The sequence below is a fragment of the Strongylocentrotus purpuratus genome, unplaced genomic scaffold (genome assembly GCF_000002235.5).
Source record: "Strongylocentrotus purpuratus isolate Spur 01 unplaced genomic scaffold, Spur_5.0 spur5_scaffold_6, whole genome shotgun sequence".
In the NCBI taxonomy this organism is placed as follows: domain Eukaryota; kingdom Metazoa; phylum Echinodermata; class Echinoidea; order Camarodonta; family Strongylocentrotidae; genus Strongylocentrotus; species Strongylocentrotus purpuratus.
In genome coordinates this window covers 11,781,372-11,802,325 of record NW_022145612.1, presented here as the reverse complement: position 1 = coordinate 11,802,325, position 20,954 = coordinate 11,781,372, and the positions used below count along the sequence as shown (strand labels likewise).

At 36.0% G+C, this 20,954-nt stretch overlaps 1 protein-coding gene across 1 annotated transcript; it reads left to right on the top strand.

Moving 5' to 3' along the window:
• The first annotated feature begins 733 nt into the window (after window positions 1-733).
• LOC593404 (ceramide kinase) lies at window positions 734-19,219 on the top strand. Its single transcript, XM_792879.5, has 13 exons — window positions 734-1,058; window positions 1,779-1,943; window positions 2,417-2,536; window positions 6,443-6,571; window positions 7,126-7,189; window positions 10,337-10,482; window positions 11,854-11,928; window positions 12,944-13,096; window positions 13,623-13,728; window positions 14,461-14,528; window positions 15,261-15,475; window positions 15,971-16,212; window positions 16,830-19,219. The coding sequence occupies exons 1-13, from the start codon at window positions 896-898 to the stop codon at window positions 16,990-16,992; spliced, it is 1,809 nt and encodes a 602-aa protein (XP_797972.3). The 5' UTR covers window positions 734-895; the 3' UTR covers window positions 16,993-19,219.
• The last annotated feature ends 1,735 nt before the right edge of the window (window positions 19,220-20,954 follow it).

The following is a 20,954-nucleotide window of genomic DNA, read 5'->3' as shown; positions in this document are numbered from 1 at the left end:
GTCTTTAGTCAGTATTTGCTATACATTTTTTTGTTTCAATTTTTTCTGGAGAGGGGGGACGACCCCCCTATAAAAAAATGAGAGGGGACGTATCCCCCCGCCCCTCCCCCCTCCCCCGGATAACCGCCCTTGGTAGTAGTAGTAGTAGTTACAGTAGTCATGCATGGTAGTATTAGTAGCAGCAGTAGTAGCGTCAGTGGTAGTGGTAGTAAGGATAGTAGTAGTAATTGGATATCCCCTTCCGCAAGAAGTGGAGGGTACCTCTCTCACCCCACCCCATAGCCCCACCCTGCCAGTACCTGCGTTCACATAATAGTGATTACCCCCCCCCCCCCCCCCCCCCCCCCGTGTATGTTCATCGTTGTGAACGAACAACAGACAGAGCGAACTCTGTAAAAGTTTGTTCACCTTCAAGGCATACGCTGATTTATTAGTCTGATAGGGGAGTCCGTAAATGATTTTGAAAACAACGAGATAGTAATTTTACTACATAAATGAATATATATACATTTAATATAATCTTTATTTATTTATTTAAATTCTGATTTTACAGTATTATTATCAAGTATAACACAAATCATTCGCAATGTAAATGTAAATATACATTTAATTTTACGTATGAATTTCAGACTAGGAATAGAGAAAGTTTGTTGGCCTTTCGTCTGGCTGTCTGCCGATGCAATATATGCGTGCACCGTATATTAAGCCACCGTACCGTGTTGTTTCATTTTGTATTTACAATGGTTTCTCTCGCTCTGGATACATCATCGCGTTGAGATGATCTGTAGAAAGAGTGCAAGTTCTTTTCTGACAGTTTATTTTTCATTATTCTAAGGCAGTCCTCAAGAAAGAGTTCTAGCCCGTCTTTTCAATAATTTAGCGTGTTTGCGGAGAAATGGAGCATGTGAATTCAACTTCAAGCAGGAATGAGGAATCGAGTTCTACCGATCTGCAGGCGACGTTTGACATCGAAAGGAAATCTTGTGATGTGCGACTCTCCTCCCAGTCGATAACGTGGTGGGAGGCATCCTCCACCCTTGGAATGCATCACCAACTCCGTGAGTCGTTGGATTGCATCCGTAAAGTTCCATAGCTAATTAGGTCTATAAAATAAAATATATTAATGAGGGTCTACTCCTGTTTTACATTTATGTTCGTGTTTTCATTTGAAGATTGAGAAATCATTTCTTCTTTCAGTTTCAGGCCCTAACTTAGAACTTTGTGTCCTATTTTCATGCTTTCAAGTTTTGGTGTTGAATTTTTTTTTGTGTGTGATGTTTTTTATTAAATTTCAGAATTTATGGTGCCATGCAACGGTTTGAGGAGGCATTGCAAAGAATGTTAAATTATAGTTCAATTAGATGTAGACCTGTACATGTAGACTATCATTAAATGTAATTCATTTTGTATGTATATTGTGTAGACAGTACTATTATGTATGGATTCAGTGGCTAGCTATAGTCTATACCTAAACTGCTATAGCCATAGGGATTGATGCATTGGCAAGGCCAAGGAGCCACCCACCCCCCCCCCTACCCCCTCCGGAAAAAGAGAGAAGACAAATGACAAGAAAAGCAGTTGGTAGGACCCCTTCCCCTCCAGTCGACGATAAGGTAACTAATTCGCATTTCATTCGAGTAAGACCAGTGCCTCCCCCCCCCCCCCCCCCCCTGCCAGATGCTCATCACCCAATGCCCCCTCCAAACGTTTACCTGTGCTACGCAATTGGTTGTTAATGAGCTACCTGTGAACGTTCTCTTCTTTGATCAAAATTGCAGACAACCACCAATGCATCCAGCTGAATCGCATCGTTGGGGTTCGTCTGAAGGGACCAGAGAAGCCTTCTTCACCTGATGGAAACCACATGATGACCCTGTCTCAAATGGGTCAACTCTTTCAGGTCTTTACACCATCAACCCATCACCCTTTATTCAGCTTTACAGGTAAAAAAATAAAAGCTGGAATTTGTTATAACATTGATTTAATTTTTATGCATGTTTTTAATGACAAACATGTATGATTGCCTTATAATTCATATGTCAACAAAATGTGCTGTTGTAACATTGAATGGAAGCTGGGAGAGAGAGATTTGATAAATGATCTGATTAAAAAAAACTTATATTTGCTTGAGATGTTGAATCATTTCATGTCTATAACATATGTTTAATCCAGTGTAATACGTGAAACATTGATTAGGGAATGTAGCAATCTCCATTCTTTAGTACCGGTATAAGTATCATATATTGCCTAAACAATGATATACAATGTGAAGTGATTTAAAAAAAAAAGTAAAATAAGGCTTGTCAGCAATGAGGGTATGAAAAAGAACTTAAAAACATGACTTGTTTATTCTTTGTAATCTAATGAAAGCTTTGATCTAAAACTGTACTGATTTCATTCCTCTCATCCCTCCTAGTGTATGTTGGTAGGAACAGTCGACAAACGAAGTGGAAAGTCCAAGCTGTCACATTTTCTTCGCATGATCAAGAGCTCTGTATGATGTGGGTTGATAGAATAAAGACAGCTCTACAACAAGGTGAGAAAATAGAGAAATGGTTCATTTTTATATCGTCAGCCCCTAGGAATCTATTCTATTCCTCAAGGAGAGATTTTTCATCAAGAGTGACATTCAAAGAAGATCTTTTCAAGGACCTAAATGCTAATATGACTTAGAGTGTATTGTTGAACTTGAGAGTTAGTTTAATGAAAACACAAATCCTTGAAAAGAGATTTGTGTTTGCATTTCTTTATGACCAACGATCACAAATAAACTCTTTGAAGAGTAAAGAAATAAGTCACGATTGAAAAAGATCAATTGAAATTGCAATTGATGATGATCATGCTGTTTTAGATAGGGTTTTCTAAGTTGAATAGTAATACAATATATCTGCTCCAAAATTACACAAAGCATTTAAATAACACAAAGCATTTAAATAAATTTGAAATGAAAAATGGGTTTGGTGTTGCTATTGGCTGCAAATTTTAACATTAACATTGTATAGCACTAGTGTGTAATTGGATTGAAAATTTACCCTACTAAGAGTAAGAGTGTAATGATATGAATGTTTTTTATGTGATTAAGTTATTAGTATTTGGGTAAGTATGAATGGGAAACATGGGTTGTAAATTTATAAGATACATGTAGTTGATATGCAATAGGCCTGAGTCATGTCGGGATTTTCATAAACCGGGTCCCGACGGCCTTGCACCGGTCGGGACCCGGTGTCCCGAAATCAGCTCGCAGGATTTGTCACTTGCCTCTATAAAAAGCGCATATCATCAGTATGTCCCTTAAAAGTGACATTTTTATCAGTCAAATAAATCAACACTTGCATACCTCGGCACAGATTGGTATATTCTTCCATTTGACATTATATTCATCCATGATTGGCGATGTTTAGTGCCATTATCGTGCCTCTAAAAGTAAAAAAACTCGAGCAAAAATATAAAGACTACAATCGAGCCGCCATTTTGATTTATGCAGGTTGAATAAATCTGGTTAAAAAATATGAATGTTAGAATAATAAAAAGGCTTTCTAAAAAATTCTTCTGCACAATATACCGATCATATAATATTTTAAAGACAAAAATAAATATTTATCTCTTATTTTAAACATCGCATGCTTTTTTTTAAAAGCTGAAAATTACTTGGTAATCACAAGAAGTTTCGATACGAATAGCTGTTGCAAGGCAAGTTCAGACTAGTGTCGGAAAAATGCGCAGTGCTCCTCGTTATCTGTAATGCGTGCCAGAACGAACCCAAACAAAGACGTGATCGTAACGAGAAAAAAATCATTAAAAACTACGAGAGCACAATTGGAAAGATATACTGCTCAAAATTACCATAATCAGATACATAACTTGGACAACGAATTCAATAATCGCCCAAGAAATGCCACAGAAATTGTGATAATCGAGGAGTGACTGGGTACATTTTTATCGCAAGGGGCCTGCTGCAAATACTCGAATCCTTCGTTATACTGCTTTTTACCGTAGAGGGCGGTATTTGCCTCGTGTTCAATTTAAACACGTTTAGATATATTGCAGCAGGCCCTTCCGATAATGATTGTACCTATAGTAACTCATTAAATATCACTATTTATGTGGCTTTTCTTGGACAACTATTGTATTCTTCCTCCAAGTTATGTATCTGCTTACGATAATTTTGAGTAGTTGTCTTTCCAATTGTGCTCTCGTAGTTTTTAATGATTTTTTTTCTCGTTACGATCACGTCTTTGTTTGGGTTCGTTCTGGCACGCATTATAGCTAACAAGGAGCACTGCGCATTTTCCGAGACTAGTCTGAACTTGCATTGCAACAGCTATCCGTATCGAAACTTCTTGTGATTACCAAGTCATTTTCAGCTTTTAAAAGAAGCATGCGGTGTTCAAAATCAAAGAAAAAATATATATTTTGTCTTTTAAAAATTATTCGATCGGTATGTTGTAAAGAAGTACTTTTTAGAAAGTCATTTTATTATTCAAACATTAATGTTTCTTTCAACCTGATTTATTAATTCTGCCGAGAGACCCGGCCAGTACAGTAGCTAGCTAGCAGCTGGCAACAACAACCCCATGGGGCGAACTGCTTTGCAAGTTGCAACCCATATTTATATCAGCAGTTCGGATTGATTCTGGATGAGCTAGAATACGATTGGTAACAATTAAATACTTAAGTTTTAGGGTGGATTGATTTTAGTGGTGTGCAAAACTGCAATTTCTTACATATTTCATTATTTTTTTCGGAGCGCCGGTTCTCAAAAAACGAAACCGGGACCCGACGGCAACGGTCGGGTCCCGGTGTGATCGACCGTACCGACTCAAGCCTAATATGCAATGCAGCTGTATCAGATTAATCATTCCTGACATTTGCACATGTATACACTCTGTTGCAAATGAGAACAATGACAGGAGCAGAGAATTTTTAATCAGGTGTTGAACGCTTCCAAACAGCTCTCAATAAAAAAGAACAGAAAAACAACAACCCCCCCCCCCCAAAACCCAATAAAATATCGACTATGAGAAAATACCCCTTTTCATATTTTCTGTTTTGTTTGTGTGTGTGTGTGTGTGTGTGTAAAGAAGCTCCTGAAAAGAAAAAAACGCATCTGTTGTTTAATTGAAGTTATAAGAAGGATACAGTCTGTTCCACCACAATTAACATAAGTTGATCTACATTGAGAAAGGTGTAGGAATTAAATCAGTTTGAGAATGACTAACACTTGATATATGAAAACTTCAAATCTACACGGGGAGGTAATTATGCAAAATACCAGCCTTAACATGCAAGACTGAACATGTTCTGCTTCAATGCAAGTGAGATGCCCAAGAGTTTGCCATAAATACCGTTCATTATAACCATACAATATGAATATGTGTGTACCATTTTCATAATGCACATATTTGTATGCACTTGTGAACAGAGCATATAGTCAGAAAAGTGTAGTGTGTATATTGTATTAGAATCTATTTTGTAAAGTGTACTATTGTAGTGGGCTTTGTAAATCTCTGAAATGTTGTATACAAAATCTCACTTGTAGTTTTATTGCTTCTTTTGTACTTTGTATTGTTTTATCTTAATTTATTCCTGTTTAATAACTTTTTGTTTGTTCTCACCTCACATTGTGAGAGAGTTCAGCACAAAAATTTGAAATATTTATTTAAGTTCTAGATTGCATTGGAAGGCAATCAAATACACATGAAGAAATAGCAAATAAAAATTGTCATGGAAACATTCTAAATCCTGACTAAGATTCAGACAGTTCATGGTTGACTACAGATTAACAGATTTTCCAAATTAATTAATATGTCCAAAAAATTAAGTACAAAAATGTGTTTCACCTTGGATGAGAATTTGTATTTTGTGATAAAACTGTAACTAGTTCTGGGCAATTTTCTTGTAGGCATAGGGCCAAACAGGCTAACATCTTCCCTTGCCAAGATTATGATGGTTAATTAATTCCTCTTTCCACATGTACATGTAGTTTTTGTTTCATGAAATTCAATTTTTGTCATGAGCAAAGATAAAGATATACTGGAAGAAAATTATAGATTACAATTATAGATACATGAAGTTCATCATCATTATTATTAAAGTCAGCATTTTCCCTCTTATGATAGGTTAATGACTTTTTGCAATCAAAATCTAAATAGGCCAACAGACTTGAAAATGATTTATATATTGTCAACACTTCATATTTTGCCAATAAGTTGGATATGCAAGCATACACACTTTGAATTAATCGTCATTTTCTTCTCTTATATTTTGGGAATAGGGATTCGGGATTCAATTTGATTAATGTGTATTTGTCTACTTACATGTAAATGTCATGTATGTGAATGTCAGGGGAAAAAAATGATGGTTTAAAAATAACTAGTGACTCATTGAAATGAAGGAAACATAGCGTTTGATGTGATATGTTTGATTTGACTCCCGATTATAGGTCATGGCAGACCAAAGAGATTACATGTGATAGTGAATCCATACGGGGGTAAAGGAAAAGGACAGTCGGTCTACGACATTAAGGTAGCGCCTCTGTTCCACCTAGCAGATATTGAGACCAGTATGACAAGTGAGTCACCAATGACACCAAATATACCGTATTTATGTTACATTCATTCTTTTTCACCCTACTGTCAAAAAAGTCTTTATATCTACAGTGCACTCTTCTCCCTCTTTCTCTCTCCCCCTCTTTCTCTCTCTCCCAACCCCCCCCCCCCCCCCCCCCCCACCTCTCTCTCTCTCTCTCTCTCTCTCTCTGTCAGCATACAAGTTTGTATTAGATCATTATGAATAATTATGTGTTTTTATAGATAACCGATGGAGTATGATTTTATTTTGGTATAATTTACATTTTACAAAGTATTGGACTGAGTAAAGCATTATTTTAAAAAGATAAGATTCTACTTCAACTGGAATATAAAAGGATTTCTTATGAATTATGTAATACACGTCAGCCTCTTTGGGTCAGATGATAGATCTTTCCTATGATGTTAGTGTGGTGTTAAAATAACACAGATGATTCCAAAGGCACATGACTTAACTTGCCTTTTATGAAAAAGATTTTGTTCACAGAATTCCTTTAATTTACAGATATAATTCAATCTGTATTTTCAATTTTTACAGTCACAGAAGGCCCTGATCATGCAAAGTCACTCATGCAGATGATGGACCTCACTGGAATTGATGGGTAAGATTAAAAATCTTGGCTTCTAGCGTCTTCTTTTTACGTTTTCTTGCACTAACAAGTGTAACCTGTTATAAAGGCTTCTTAGAGGAGTAAAGAAAAGTGGTCTTGACATCATTGAGAATCACAATTCAAGGGAATCTGAATATGTGGTATTTCTATACAGGTATATTTAGTTTCTAGAGCGGGTTTCAATGTATATTTGTTTTTTCTCTCCCTTTCTGCCATACTGCCTCTTACTCTCTCAGCTTTGTTTTTTACTTTATGCAGTATAAGGTGTGGTTTCTGCTACTAGATAGAATTCCAGTAGGGAGGAAGAGGAAGAGAGAGAGAGAGAGATAGTGTCTATTTAGATGAAGGATTACATTTATAAGCATTTCTATAGAAATAGGAATGTTAGTATAACCACTATATAAATACACTGCAGGAACATTTGTTGAGACGTAGCATGAGTCTGAATTCAATTCACTACCATATCCCACAGCTTGCTTACGTAGATCTGTGATGAAATGCTTAAAATGCATGAAATGTGACATATTTGGCACCGAAAACACTGAATCATTTCGTAACAACCACTTCCTTGTTTTTTTCCCTCTACTCTCAGAAAAAGGAAATAACTCGGTACTTATTTGTTATCTTACAATCATTGTAGGTTCATGTTGTACACATTCAATGTTTTCATGACAACCTCCAGAACGTTATAAACAGCCCCACTCCATTAGACCATAACGATGGCTTGTGTTTATTGTCATATCTAAACTGAGTTTGAACTCGCTCGTAAAAAGATCTTACACTCCATATTTTTTTCAAACCCATCGTTAAAAAATGTATGTGGGCACACCTGTGCTTATTGAATGTGTAATTTAATATATAAGCCTAAATGAAAATGGACACCAATAAAGGTGCAGCAAAGTCATTTAGTCACAGTTAGGTGTAGGAAAGATTGTATAATGTCCACTTTGCAATTTTCATATCAATTCAAGTATGCTGTGGCGTGCATTTTACTCTAGATGAATACATTCATATTTGGATAATGATTAATAATACAAATTGAAAATAAATTGACACTTGATAATGAGTAACATATTCATGTGCATGTATTGGCAAAACAATTTACTTAATAATAGGATGTCAATGTCTAAATAATTACTGATAACACAGGTCTGCTCAGTTCACAATAGAGTGACGTACCATGTTATTCCTAAAAGTTTGAGGGTTCAAGGAACTATCATCAGTCACCCGGCCTGAATAGAATTAATGTCTTATCTCTGAATTAAAGGCATGGTGAACTTGTGTTCAATTTGTTTTAAATGGTGTATGTTCTAATGGGAAGCTGCGGTTTTTATGACCAAGTGTTTTTATATTGTTAGGCCTACACATTTGATGAAATCTTTTTTTTTATGCAAACAATTATCATGGGAGAAATGGAAATTGTAAGAAAACATTAGTTACATATAACTAGTTATTAAACCTAAATGGTGCATGCTTTTCAGTGGGAATTAGTGTTTTATGATCAGGTGTTTCATATTCAATATTGTACGCCTACTACATGTACATAACCTATATTTGTATACATTTGATGAAATTGCTTTTTTTCTTCATCAAACTTTTATGAAGGAAATGGACTTTTCAATGCAATGATATCTCATAATAAAAAAGTTTTATTTTCTTAAAAGAATATACAAGAATAGGAGATAGGTTTATGTACCTTTAAGTTCTGGCCAAAGTAGGTGTTCCCAGAACAACAAAGGCTGATCAAATATTGATACTGCTACTGCCTTCCCAATTTGCAGGGTCAATGATGCCAAGTTGTTCTTTAACTATGATTGTTATCAAGTTCGGCCTTGAATGAACTAGTTTCTCGAAGTAATGCTTCTGTGGATTTAAGAAAATTTGATTTAAAAAATTGATTAAAAAGTGAATATATCTGATATGATTGAGTGCCAGCATTTGATGTTGATATGAAACGACAAAGTATTATAGTTGGGAGAGAAGTGTAAAAGTTGCTGTTGTATACACAAAAACATATTACGATATTGAAAGTTTGAAAATGAAAGCTCTCCTTTATGCTATTGAAATTCCCCAGCCCAATGTTAGATTCCATGAGCAAGAGGAAGAATTAAGCAAATACCCATGAACAGTACATTTCTATAGTGATTTGAATAAAACACTTGAGACTGATGATATTTTTCTTGCTTGACATTGCCATTAAGTTGCACATCCATCATGGATTTTCATATCGTTATTGATACAGAAATAAAAGAGGAGTATTTTCCAAAGGTCAATATTAACAGTAATTCAGTAAATATAGTCCCATCCATCAAAATACTCATGAGTTGAATTTATTGGCACAAGGTTCATTTCTATAATTTGAATGTTTGTAAATATCTTAAGCACACCCGGTGAAGGCTCAGTATAAAGTTAAATTTTATTTCCATATTGATGTTTCCTTATGGATGTTTGTAAGTAATTTACTGGTAATCTCCTAGGTCTGCTCTTGTACAAGTACGTGGTGACCTCCCCCCTCCTCCCCACCCACCAATTCCTCCAGGTTTTATATTGTCAAAGATATAGGGTTAGAGTTGGTATTGCAATATATAGTTTTATGTCACAATCTAAGGTTAGGGTTAGGGTTAGGGTTAGGGTTAGGGTTAAAGTGTTTGTGCCAGGATTAAAGATGGGAATTTTGTTCATAGATATTGACTGCAGAGCAATTGCAGCATAGCATTTTGTTCTTGAATGCAAAATGTCTACATTATTATGATTCTAATGTATCAATGTACAATGAATATTGTTTTTGTGGCATACATGTACCTACATGCTTTAATAAGTCTCTATCTTTCGTTTCCTACGACAGCGTTGTACATTTTGGTGGAAATACCATTTCAGTGAATATTATAATGTGACCTACATGTTTGTGATCAGTGCTCTGATAAAGGCTTTTTCTGTTGTTTCACTTCTCTTTCAAGCTTTGTACAGTATGTATCTGCTGTGGGTGACATATTTTCATTGGTTATTGTTCATGTGACATTATGATCAATGCCCTTGTCATTTCTCAAGACTAGTATTGTTATGTGTTGGTGGAAATACAGTTTCAATAGATATTGTGTTTGATGCTCTTATGCTCTATCCTTTCATTTCTCACTCCAGTATTGTATCTGTTGGTGGAGATGGTACCTTTGCTGATATTGTGAATGGATTACTAATAAGAACCCAGCAAGAGGAAGGTATAGACCCTAACAACCCAGCATCTGTACCGGTACCTCTAGGCCTCAGGGTAGGCATTATACCAGCAGGTGAGAAAAAGCATCAAGGGAAATTTGGGTCCCCATTATTATCATCATCATATAGTTATTAAGCCTTCTCAGGAAGGGAATATATAAGGGCTATTATCAAGAAGACTGTTCTCATTTTCATCTTCAAATTGGTATTAAAAGTTTTAACTTTATTGCTACATTGTTCTGATAGAATGTCACGTCACTGTAAACAGTATCCATGGGAATGAGCTATGTGGAGAACTGCCAATTTTGTTTGAAAAACTGTGATATTGAACCTCTCTTAAGGATTTAAAAGCATATACCGGTATTCCTTTTTAAAATTCCTGGAATAAAAAGGAATGTGGTAATATGGTTATGCAGCTAGTATGGACACAAGGTATGCAGAAAAAAATAATTGTCCATTCTTTTTATGCATCTGGTATAATGTTACGGCTCTGAATCAAAAGATGCTGAGTAGGCCAAACCACAAAATGTGCAATATTGGTCTTTAAAGGGTATTAACAGAGACCACATGGGCAGGTGCAGCAACTTTTTTGCTTTCTTCATTTGGAGGTGGTTATAGTTTGTTCTAGTTTTATGCATTGTATGGTACGTCATCAATTAGATATTTTGAGAGGCAGCTGTGAACCACTTTGTTGGCCCACCGGAGGTCTCCGTGAGAGTCTGCTGCATCAGCACGTTCAACAAATCCGTAAAATGTCTTTTGACTCTAGTGTTCGCCTTTTGTAGTGTTTATGCCGCTGTAAACACATTATTGTGATAAATATGTTTCAATAGAAAAATGGATGAACATGAAAATGATTCGTGTACACTTTATGTGTGCATATCTTGTTTATGATTTTATGGATACCCTATCAATATGAAGAAAATGGAATGGGGTATTTTTTGTCTATGATTTATGCTTTATACATGCAAGGTATACCGGTATTTCACAATTGAAACGATCATTAACATGGAATTTTGTTTAATGTCAATGTACTTTATCTTATCTTTATCTTTATCTTATTTCAGATTCCATGTGCAATAGGTTTATATTTGTTTAGAATTTGCTAGATCACCTAAATTTAGGAACTCATAGCTATAAAGCAATAAATATATTTGCTTATTAATGACACCTTAATTGGTCTTGTTGAGTGGACCTTTTCTTCAATTGCTGTTTATATAGTGTTAGATTATGATCAACTTAAGAGGTAAAGTACACAAACTAAACCTTTGATCCTTCCTTTGTTATCATTTCAATATCACAAGCAGATACATACATGTACTTCAAATGCAAATAAACAATGGACCTTGCTCTTGTGAGCGACATTGTTGTGAGAAACAAAACAAAATAAAGAATTCGTGTTCATTCTATTTTCTGTTCTTCTTTGTTTCTCCATCTTTTAACAGGTTCCACAGATGTTATGGCCTATGATACCACTGGAGTGAATGACCCTGTCACATCTGCAATACAGATCATTCTAGGTATGGGAATATACATTTTGATTGTATTTTGGCAGTTTGAACTTGTGATTCAATCAGCAAGAACTTGCTGTATTTATTTTGGCTTCATGTTGAACTCTTTTTAAGTGCTTTTTATGTTTTTCTTTGCGGAAATAGATCTGGTTTGAGCAAAACTCGTTTACATTTTTATTTACTTCCTTGTTCGACACAAATATATGTTTTTGCCAGATAGATGGCAGTCTGTGCAAAGCTTTCGTTGTCACATTACTGGTGGAGGAATCAATGCACATGAACAAAATGAACAAAACTCTTAAATTTGCAGAATATTTCCTGCCAATTATTGTGATGATTGTATTGTATGACTATGAAATAAATTTGAATGCAATCTTTTTAAAATATTTCTTGGAGGATATATACTGTAGACAAGATGATACAAGTTCTTACCTTAAATTTTCAAAAAAGTGAGAATTTGTTTTTTGTCATGTCTAACATAAAATGAGAACATTGATGGCCATCCTTGTACAGTTCACTTGAAGCCATTGATGTAGACATGCATTAGATGGGTTTATCAGAGCATTATATTGGTTCTTTATAGTTACAAAACTATGAAGAATAAAAATAGAAAATTTTGAGTTACAAGGTTTCATCCACAGTTTTTTGTTTACCTTGAACTAAAGGAACTTTTTGAACTGTGTACTGTTAGCTACTCTCACCCCCATCTCTTTCTCTCTCTAACTCTCTCTTTCTCTTTCTGTCTCTCTCCTCTCTCCCTCTCTCCTTCCCTCTCCTCATCTCTGTATCTTGCTCTACTCTCTCTGTTATCCCCCCTCTCTCTCTTTATCTCTCTGTCTCCCATTTTTCTAAAATGATGTATTTGTCTTTCTCACTCTCTCTTCCTACCTCCCCCTACTTTCTCTCTCTCTCTCTCTCTCTCTCTCTCTCTCTCTCTCTCTCTCTCTCTCTCTCTTGCCATTTCTATCTCTATCTCTCGTTATCATTTCATATTATTGAGAACTATTGTTATATTCCCCACCAGGTTTCTCTCTAGCATTAGACGTGTGTTCTGTCCATCACAACAACTCTTTGTTGAGATACACGGTCTCATTCATGGGTTACGGTTTCCTCGGGGATGTACTGAAGGAGAGTGAGAACTACAGGTGGATGGGACCATCGAGATATGAATTTGCAGGTAATAGCATATATAGATCAGAAGACAGAAAGAACCATTTAAAATACAATTTACTAAAACAAGAATGACAAAGGTCCTTTAGATGCAAATGAACTATTACTAAATGGTTTTAGTAGGTGTATAGGCAAGTGCAAGAAAGAATCCAATGACCAAGATAATATCTGTAAAGCTCTTAGAGATGGTATTTTGTATTAAGTGCTATATAAATCAAGATTGCTTACAAATTATCAATATTAATTTCTCAATGTCCAAAGTAGAGCATCATCCAGCATTGCATCACAAAAGCTTTTAGTGTGACATTCTTCCTGATCATCTGTTTGTCTTCTACCAGGAGTGAAGACGTACCTTCCCATATATAACATAACTGAGATCATATCTGAAATCATTTTTGAATATTGTATTCTTTAAAGGAAATTATGCAAATAAAAGTAGCTCAACATTCAAAGTGCTCAGAAAGTCAACAGCTTTGCTCCACTAAAGTACTCAACTTGATATTCTTCTTTCTCCTTGTTCTTTATTTGTCCAGGAGTTAAGAAGTACCTGAGAAACCATGCCTACTTGGGAGAGGTATCCTTCTTACCCAGTAAGGATGAAGATAATACACCATGGGATAAGAAGGGCTGCATGATAGGGTAAGTTCCGATGGGATCGTTTGGCAGGATTTCATTTTAGATTTGTAAAAACTAGAAACTTTTGCAATTCAAACCTGTTACAAATTGTCAATGATGGCCATTTTTTTGCTGCAAGGAACTTGGCAAATTGCAACAATCATTTAATGTCATGATTCAATCTGATAGTTTTGTATTGTGGCATGAAGATTTCATGAATCTATGGAATTGGTTGTGTTTTTTGGTTTTACAGCAGTTCTTTAATCCTATCTGTACCACTAGTGTTACAATTTGTTATACTAAATGAACATTCACAAGTCAGATTTAGAGTACCAGTAATACTCTCTTTTTCCTTTTTTAAAATCTGACTTTAGGTTTCTTATTTGGTAAAAACCTGCATGATGTATCTACTAGTACTTGTGTTTGTTTCTGGAAGGAAATAAATATATACATTTGTCAAAAATATTGTAGAAGAAAACTTTCTTAGACTGATTCTCCACCCATGGCATTCAAAGGAGCATTAATATGTTAATTATAAATTTGAAAGCTGTGCAATAGTTTTTCCACAGTTCATTCTTTAGTTTTAGTATTTATTGTACTTTGAATGTGTTAGCGTCTCTGCCATTATGCCATTAATAAAAGCATGTCTTATAGAAATCCAAATGAAGCAGAATTGAATAATATTTGGTACTCTATGATATGCTATGCTGGCACTCTAAAACAAAATTAATAGTACATATAATTCTGTACTTATAGGTGTGGAGTTTGCTCAAAGAGGAAATCACGTAACCGTCATGATGTCTACAAGAAATCAGATATGATAGGTAGGTAATATGATATGCCATCATACTTGCTGGTATGTACCATAAACTATATCTCATTGGAATGAATCACCCCTAGGTTCATGATGTCCTAGATATGGGTCTTCTCTACAACAGACATTAAATCTGTTATTCTTTAAGGTTATGTGTGTTTTGCCCAGATAAGTTGCAAACTCTGAATATTAACCTGTACGTTATCAATGAAAAGGTAAACAATTTTCTTTTTTTTAAAGATTTGCCTTTTATCTCAGCTTGCCTGGCTTTTAAGCTTAAGGTCTTCTCTACAACAGACATTAAATCTGTTATTGTTTAAGGTTATGTGTATTTTGCGTAGATAAGGCCTAAAAAAAAAAATGTTTTATTGCCCCTTAGGTGCCAAAACACTGGTCGGTCGGAAATCTTTTTCTTTTTTTTAACTTTTTTTTCTTCTTTTTGTCTCTGACTTTTTCTCAGTTTTGAATGCTTTAATATATTTTTTCTCTAAAAACCAGTTGAAAAAATAAATTAATTAAAAGCCGACAGTAGATTTAAAAAATGTTGGGTCGGTTGCAAAGGGCAGTACAACATCTTTTTTTGTTAGGCCTAAGTTGCAAACTCTGAATATTAACCTGTACTTAATCAATGAATGGATAAACATTTTTTTTTTTTTTTAAAGATTGCCTTTTATCTCAGCTTGTCTGGCTTTTAAGCCCCTAAGAGTCTATTCCTTCACAAATTTTCCTTGTATCTGTTCAGATTCTGGGGACTCATCATCCAAGTGGCGGCATGTAAGAGGGCGCTTCACAGCTATCAATGCTGCCCTCGTGAGTGGACGATGCTCCAGGACAGTGACTGGGATGTCTCCTGCGGCCCATCTAGGGAATGGCTGTCTTGATCTGGTTCTAGTTAGACAATGTTCAAGGTTTGACTACCTCAGACACATGCTCAAGCTAGCTTCATCAGGCAATCATGTGAGTCATCTATATTTTATTGAAAGAATCATTATTCTAAACCTTAATCCAAGAGAGACTGAGCCAGAACATATGTTATCAGACATGCTGAAATGCATATTGAAGGGCAAGTTGTACTGACCAAATCATAGGTTTTAGTATTTCTAATGATTATTACTAGGGTTTGGTATCAGTTTGGTAATGGAAAATAATACTTTCATTGTTGATTATTTCATAATTTCATAAAAGACGGTAATGTACAGGAAAAGAATGAAATTATCTTCACCGAGTGCAGTGATTAATTATGTCCCAAATTATTGATTAAAATCACAGATGAATACAATACTTCTGTACATTAAGGGATACACAGTGTATTTCTAAATGCGCATGTCTTGTACTAAACAATTTTTAAAATTCAAATCATGGTAAGATTATATTTCAGACAAAAGCAAATTTCCTATATGGAACACGTATACTGACTCACTTTCTTTTTCCATCTTTTTTCCTCTCGACTAGTTCAACTTTGACTTTGTAGAGGTGCATCGTGCCAAGGCCTTTAAATTCCGGTCTTTGAACACTGATCTTGAGCTAGCCATGGTCGCTGAGCCCTCCAACGTTGAGAACGAGCAACAGACCTTCGGCAAGGGAAGCCCCAAGAGGTTTGGCATGTACAAGGCTGTCAGGACTGGGAGCGTCTGTAGTACCAGCTCATGGAATATGGATGGGGAGGTTGGGGAACCCCCTGATATTGACGTCAGGTGAGATATTTATTCATCATGCATGAACATTCACTGGTCTATCAGAACATACCAAGTGATATGAGGATGCTTAAAGTGAATACACAGATCACTGAACAAGGATTTTCAGATAAATGACTAATTTAATAATGTATTTAATAATGTATTTAATAATGTATTTAATAATGTATTTGTATTTGATTTAGCATATTTATGTAAGGATAATTTTTCTTCACATGGTATGAAAGAATGGCAATCTATGTACAAGTCTCTGTAAGAAAGCTTCATATCAATATGTGTACACTTTGTTTTAGCATATTCAATTGATTTTTGTTAAAACATGCAGTCAAAAATGTAAAGATCAACAAACAGATGTCATTTTAGTAATGCATGAACGAGGCTTTAGGCAGAGTGCCATCACTGTCAGAGTAATACTAATTTCCTTCATGGCTTAATCATATTGGAGCTACATGCTTCTATATGTACAGGGTTCACTGTCAGTTTAATGATATAGGTGTTTGTCTGAGGTCCAGAGTCACTGGAATAGAAGTATAAGATAGGAGTTTGTTGTGCAGGTTTCCATCATTATCAGATTGTTGTTATACTTATTTTGTTTTTTTTTGCCATTGATTCTACAGGGTCCACTGTCAGTTGATCAAGGTGTTTGCGAGAGGTCCAGAGTCACCAGAAAGTGAGGAGTTATCGCAACAATGTTGCTTATGTCAAACTCACAAGTCAGATCCATACGAAATCTATTCTACTCAGGACAATGATGTCATCATAGCTGATGAAATGAAATGACCAGTAAAAGTGACCGCTGTGAATGACCGCAATGAGAGGCCAATGGGAGTGTACCACTAAAGTGACTATTAATGAGTGACCACTGTGAGTTACCACTAAGTGACCACTAGGAGTGACCATTAAAGAATGACCACGGAGTGTGGGAGTGAACCAGTAGAAATGACCACCTGCTATGCAACCCTTCCGTACCACTGGTGCTCATTTACAGCTATGGACATAGAAGAGAATCTGTGAGGTGCTACCATGATAGGCAGAACACATATTTGAATATCTTCAGATGCATGCATCTTTTTCACATCATTTGAATTTCTTTATGAAATAGATATTGCTGATGAGAAGTTGCTGCAAATAGATAGAATAGAATATTTGGAAGGTATTACAAATGTGGAAGTGAAATTATGAAGGAATCGTAAAAAAGTTTTGTAGTGCATCTTTTCATTCACAAACTGTATTATTAAGTCATTTTGTTTGTGGTGATATTTGCCGTTCATTACAAAAGACATCTTATTCTGGTATTAATACATGACATTGTCATCAATACCAAATGGCGATCATTGTAATAACAAGATTCCTGTTGAATGGTGCCAAATTGTCTACCTCAACTCGAAAGGCCATCTGGTCTAGTTCCTGTTGCAAATATTTCTTTTGATAATAATTTTTTTTTAAATATCAGGGTTAAAGTGTGGACTTTAGTTTTCCATGCATGTATTCCATGGGCATCACATATACAAACTTTGAATTAAAGTGTTACAGCATGTCCTATTAGAGCTCAAATATCATATCAAACAACACTTTTTATATTTTCTTAGAATATACAAAGCTAAGTGAAATTAAAACCCTATTGAAGTATGTTTAGTGTTTAGTGTTTTCATCATTTTCCTTCTTTAAAGATCCTTACAGAAAAATACCATATTTATAAATGTATAAAGAGCATTTAAAATATCAAATGAGGCAAGCTGAATGATAAAATTTGATGCCTCTGAGGAGTTTCATTTTCTCTTGAATAATGCCTAGTGAAAATACAGTCAAAGACTTGCATTTTGTTGTAAAATGATCATGCTTTTAGCGATGACCATTGCCAAGTTTACCAATGACACACAAGATGCCAAATTTCTTTTGTTTTGGAATATTGTGCAATATATTTTATTAGATTAAGCTGACCTCGTGATTTGAAGTATGAATAGATTCTTAACTACACAAAATGGGATATTTTTTACTTCTTCTGGGTGTACTGTAATACAAGGGAAATCATATATTATCATCATCTGATGTGTATTGTGAGTTTATGTATTGCTAATACAATTTTGAATAGAATATTAGCATCTTTCATATTGTATCATTTCTCTTGTAGAGCAAGAACTGCATATCAATTTAATACATTCCATTATATTGATGTATTATGCACTGTTTTTGGTTGAAATTATTTTGAAGCCGAGTATTGTTCAAATGATAATTTCATGAAGAGTAAATACAGCTGTAAAGCTTGCATCCATTTTTTGTTTGTTTTTGTAAATCCCGTTAAATCATGGAATTCTGGCGTTATTCATTTTACATTTAAGTCCTGAAACTACTTGATAAACGGTTTCTGAAATATATTTATAAAAAGAAATATAGAATTAATTTTCAGGCAAATTATAATTTTTTCTGTAAAAAGTGCTACAGATTGAATTAGAACGAGAACGTATTTACCGTAACTGCACCTACTCTATCAAGCTTCAGTTGCTTTGATTGAAGGTCACCGTATTTAAATACACATGTACTGAAATAAATGTTTCATTATTATGATGGACTATCTGTCCAAAATGATGTGAATATGAGAGGTGAATCAAGAACGTGGTTCCTTGTTATAAAACATATCTGTTTAATTGTTATCCCGACAGTTGCATCCTTGCTCTGTCTCAGGAATGTTTTCTCTCTGAAATATTTTATTCCGCTAAATAATGGGTCATTTTTTATCAGTTATTGACATAGAACCCTTATATTAGTGAGCATGTTCAGAAATAAATTATAAAAGCTATTACAGTTGAGTAGTGATGCCTAATACAAAATGTTGACATTTTGGTTGTAAGAAATTTAGGTTTATTCTGCTTGACACATAAGTTGGAGCTTACAGGGGGGAGGGGGAACATAGTTATATGGTATATATGGCTGAGAAGGGGGAATCAGGTATTTTTGTGTATGATATACATGTACGTACAGGTACATGAAATGTTTTGATATCAATGCATGAGATGTTTATGTTTGTCTTTAATTGCTCAAATTTGTTGCATGTCAAATCTGTATCTTTATATTTGCACAGAAAGGACAATGTAATTGTTCATGTTGTCACATTCCAATCTTGTGTTATTTGTACTTGGCTAGTATATTAGGTTTATTGGAGAATTTTATGATAAGCTTTGCATCACAATGCATGGCCAATGCTTTCTAGTGCCAAATCAAAAGCTAAAGCTTTTAATCATTAGAAATATGATTATGGAAAGAGCACTTGTATTAATGTGTAGACTATCCTAAGTGATATATTTGGCAATCAATTATTTTGTATATTGTATTTATAATATTCAGTGTTGGTCTTCTTTCATTTCCATCAGATGAATAAACCCGTATAATGGAAAATGGTGATGACGAAACTGAGTAAGTTTCTGAAGAGGCACCAATACACTTTATTCATTGAAAAAGGAGATGAATTTCTTTCCAGTCCTACTTGACAACTCATATAATGTTTGATATGGCTGGTAGAATTTAGACAATACTAATGCATGTTCATATATGATACTAGAAACTGCCTTTAAGCTACAGTCCCATATACGTCCCGGACCGTCCTGGACCATCCCGGACCCCATCCGGGGTGATCCGGGATTCGGTCCGTGTTGACACCATGTTGGCACCGGGGGGGTCCTGGATGGTCCTGGATGGTCCTGGATGGTCCTGGATGGTCCTGGATGGTCCTGGATGGTCCTGGGCGGTCCGGGAGTCGACCCCGGATGTTTTTGACGGTCAAAAACTGCCGGGGTGGTCCGGGACGGTCCGGGACAATAGTTTGATCCGGGGTGATCCGTGTAGCCACCGTGCTGGGTCCGGGGTCATCCGTAGTGGCGCCGGGGCAGTCCGTGTTGATCTGTGGCAGTCCGGGAGTGAGTTATTGACCCCGGATCACCCCAGCGCCCCTACGGATGATCCCGGACCCAGCACGGTGGCGACACGGATCACCTTGGACCAGCACGGGGCGATCCATGTTGGCACCGGGGCGTTCCGGGATGATCCGTGTTGGCACCGGGATGGTCCGGTGTCATCCGTGTTGGCACCGTGTTGGCACCAGGGTGGTCCGGGACGGTCCGTGGCGGCTCCGTGCTGGGTCTGGAATGATCTGTACTGCTGCCGGGGCTATGCCCGGACGGTCCGGGGCGGTCCGTAGTGGTACCGTGTTGGGTCCGGGGAGACGGTCGGCGGTTGCGATTTTTTGAACAAAACATCCCGGACCATCCCGGATCACCCCAGACCATGGTCCGGGATGGTCCGGAGTGGTCCGTGCTCGTCCGTGCTGGTCCGGCTTTATATGGGACTGGGGCTTTAAAAAACTGCAATGGCAAAATGACTTTTTAAGTATACCAATCACCTGACAAATAATCTGTGTATAGCTAGTCGCATGGAACCCCTTACATCAAGATCAAAACATGTTTTGGTGATTAGTACAGTGTAAAAGCATAGTTTAATGGCCTTTTGTGCATTTTATATACACAGAGATATGCGAGTATGCTTAGGGAAACTTGCTGCTGCAGATTTTTTAAGGTGATTTTAATACAGCATTGCCTGGAAATGAGCCTTTAGTTGAAATGCTATGAATTTCTTAGTGCTTAATGATCAGAGGGGGGAAAAATTGAGTGATGATGGTTTCAACCTCAATTTTTCTCTTTTGATGACTGTATTGTTTGCTTTATGTGTGCAATATTTCATTTCACCTGCAA

What these genes read in the sequence shown, in the direction of transcription:
- LOC593404 (XM_792879.5), top strand. Translation starts at nt 896, where the DNA reads ATGGAGCATGTGAATTCAACTTCAAGCAGGAATGAGGAATCGAGTTCT. An exon ending in GGTAGGCATTATACCAGCAG is followed by an intron (nt 10,483 to 11,853) that starts GTGAGAAAAAGC and finishes ATCTTTTAACAG; the next exon opens with GTTCCACAGATGTTATGGCC. An exon ending in CCCCCTGATATTGACGTCAG is followed by an intron (nt 16,213 to 16,829) that starts GTGAGATATTTA and finishes TTGATTCTACAG; the next exon opens with GGTCCACTGTCAGTTGATCA.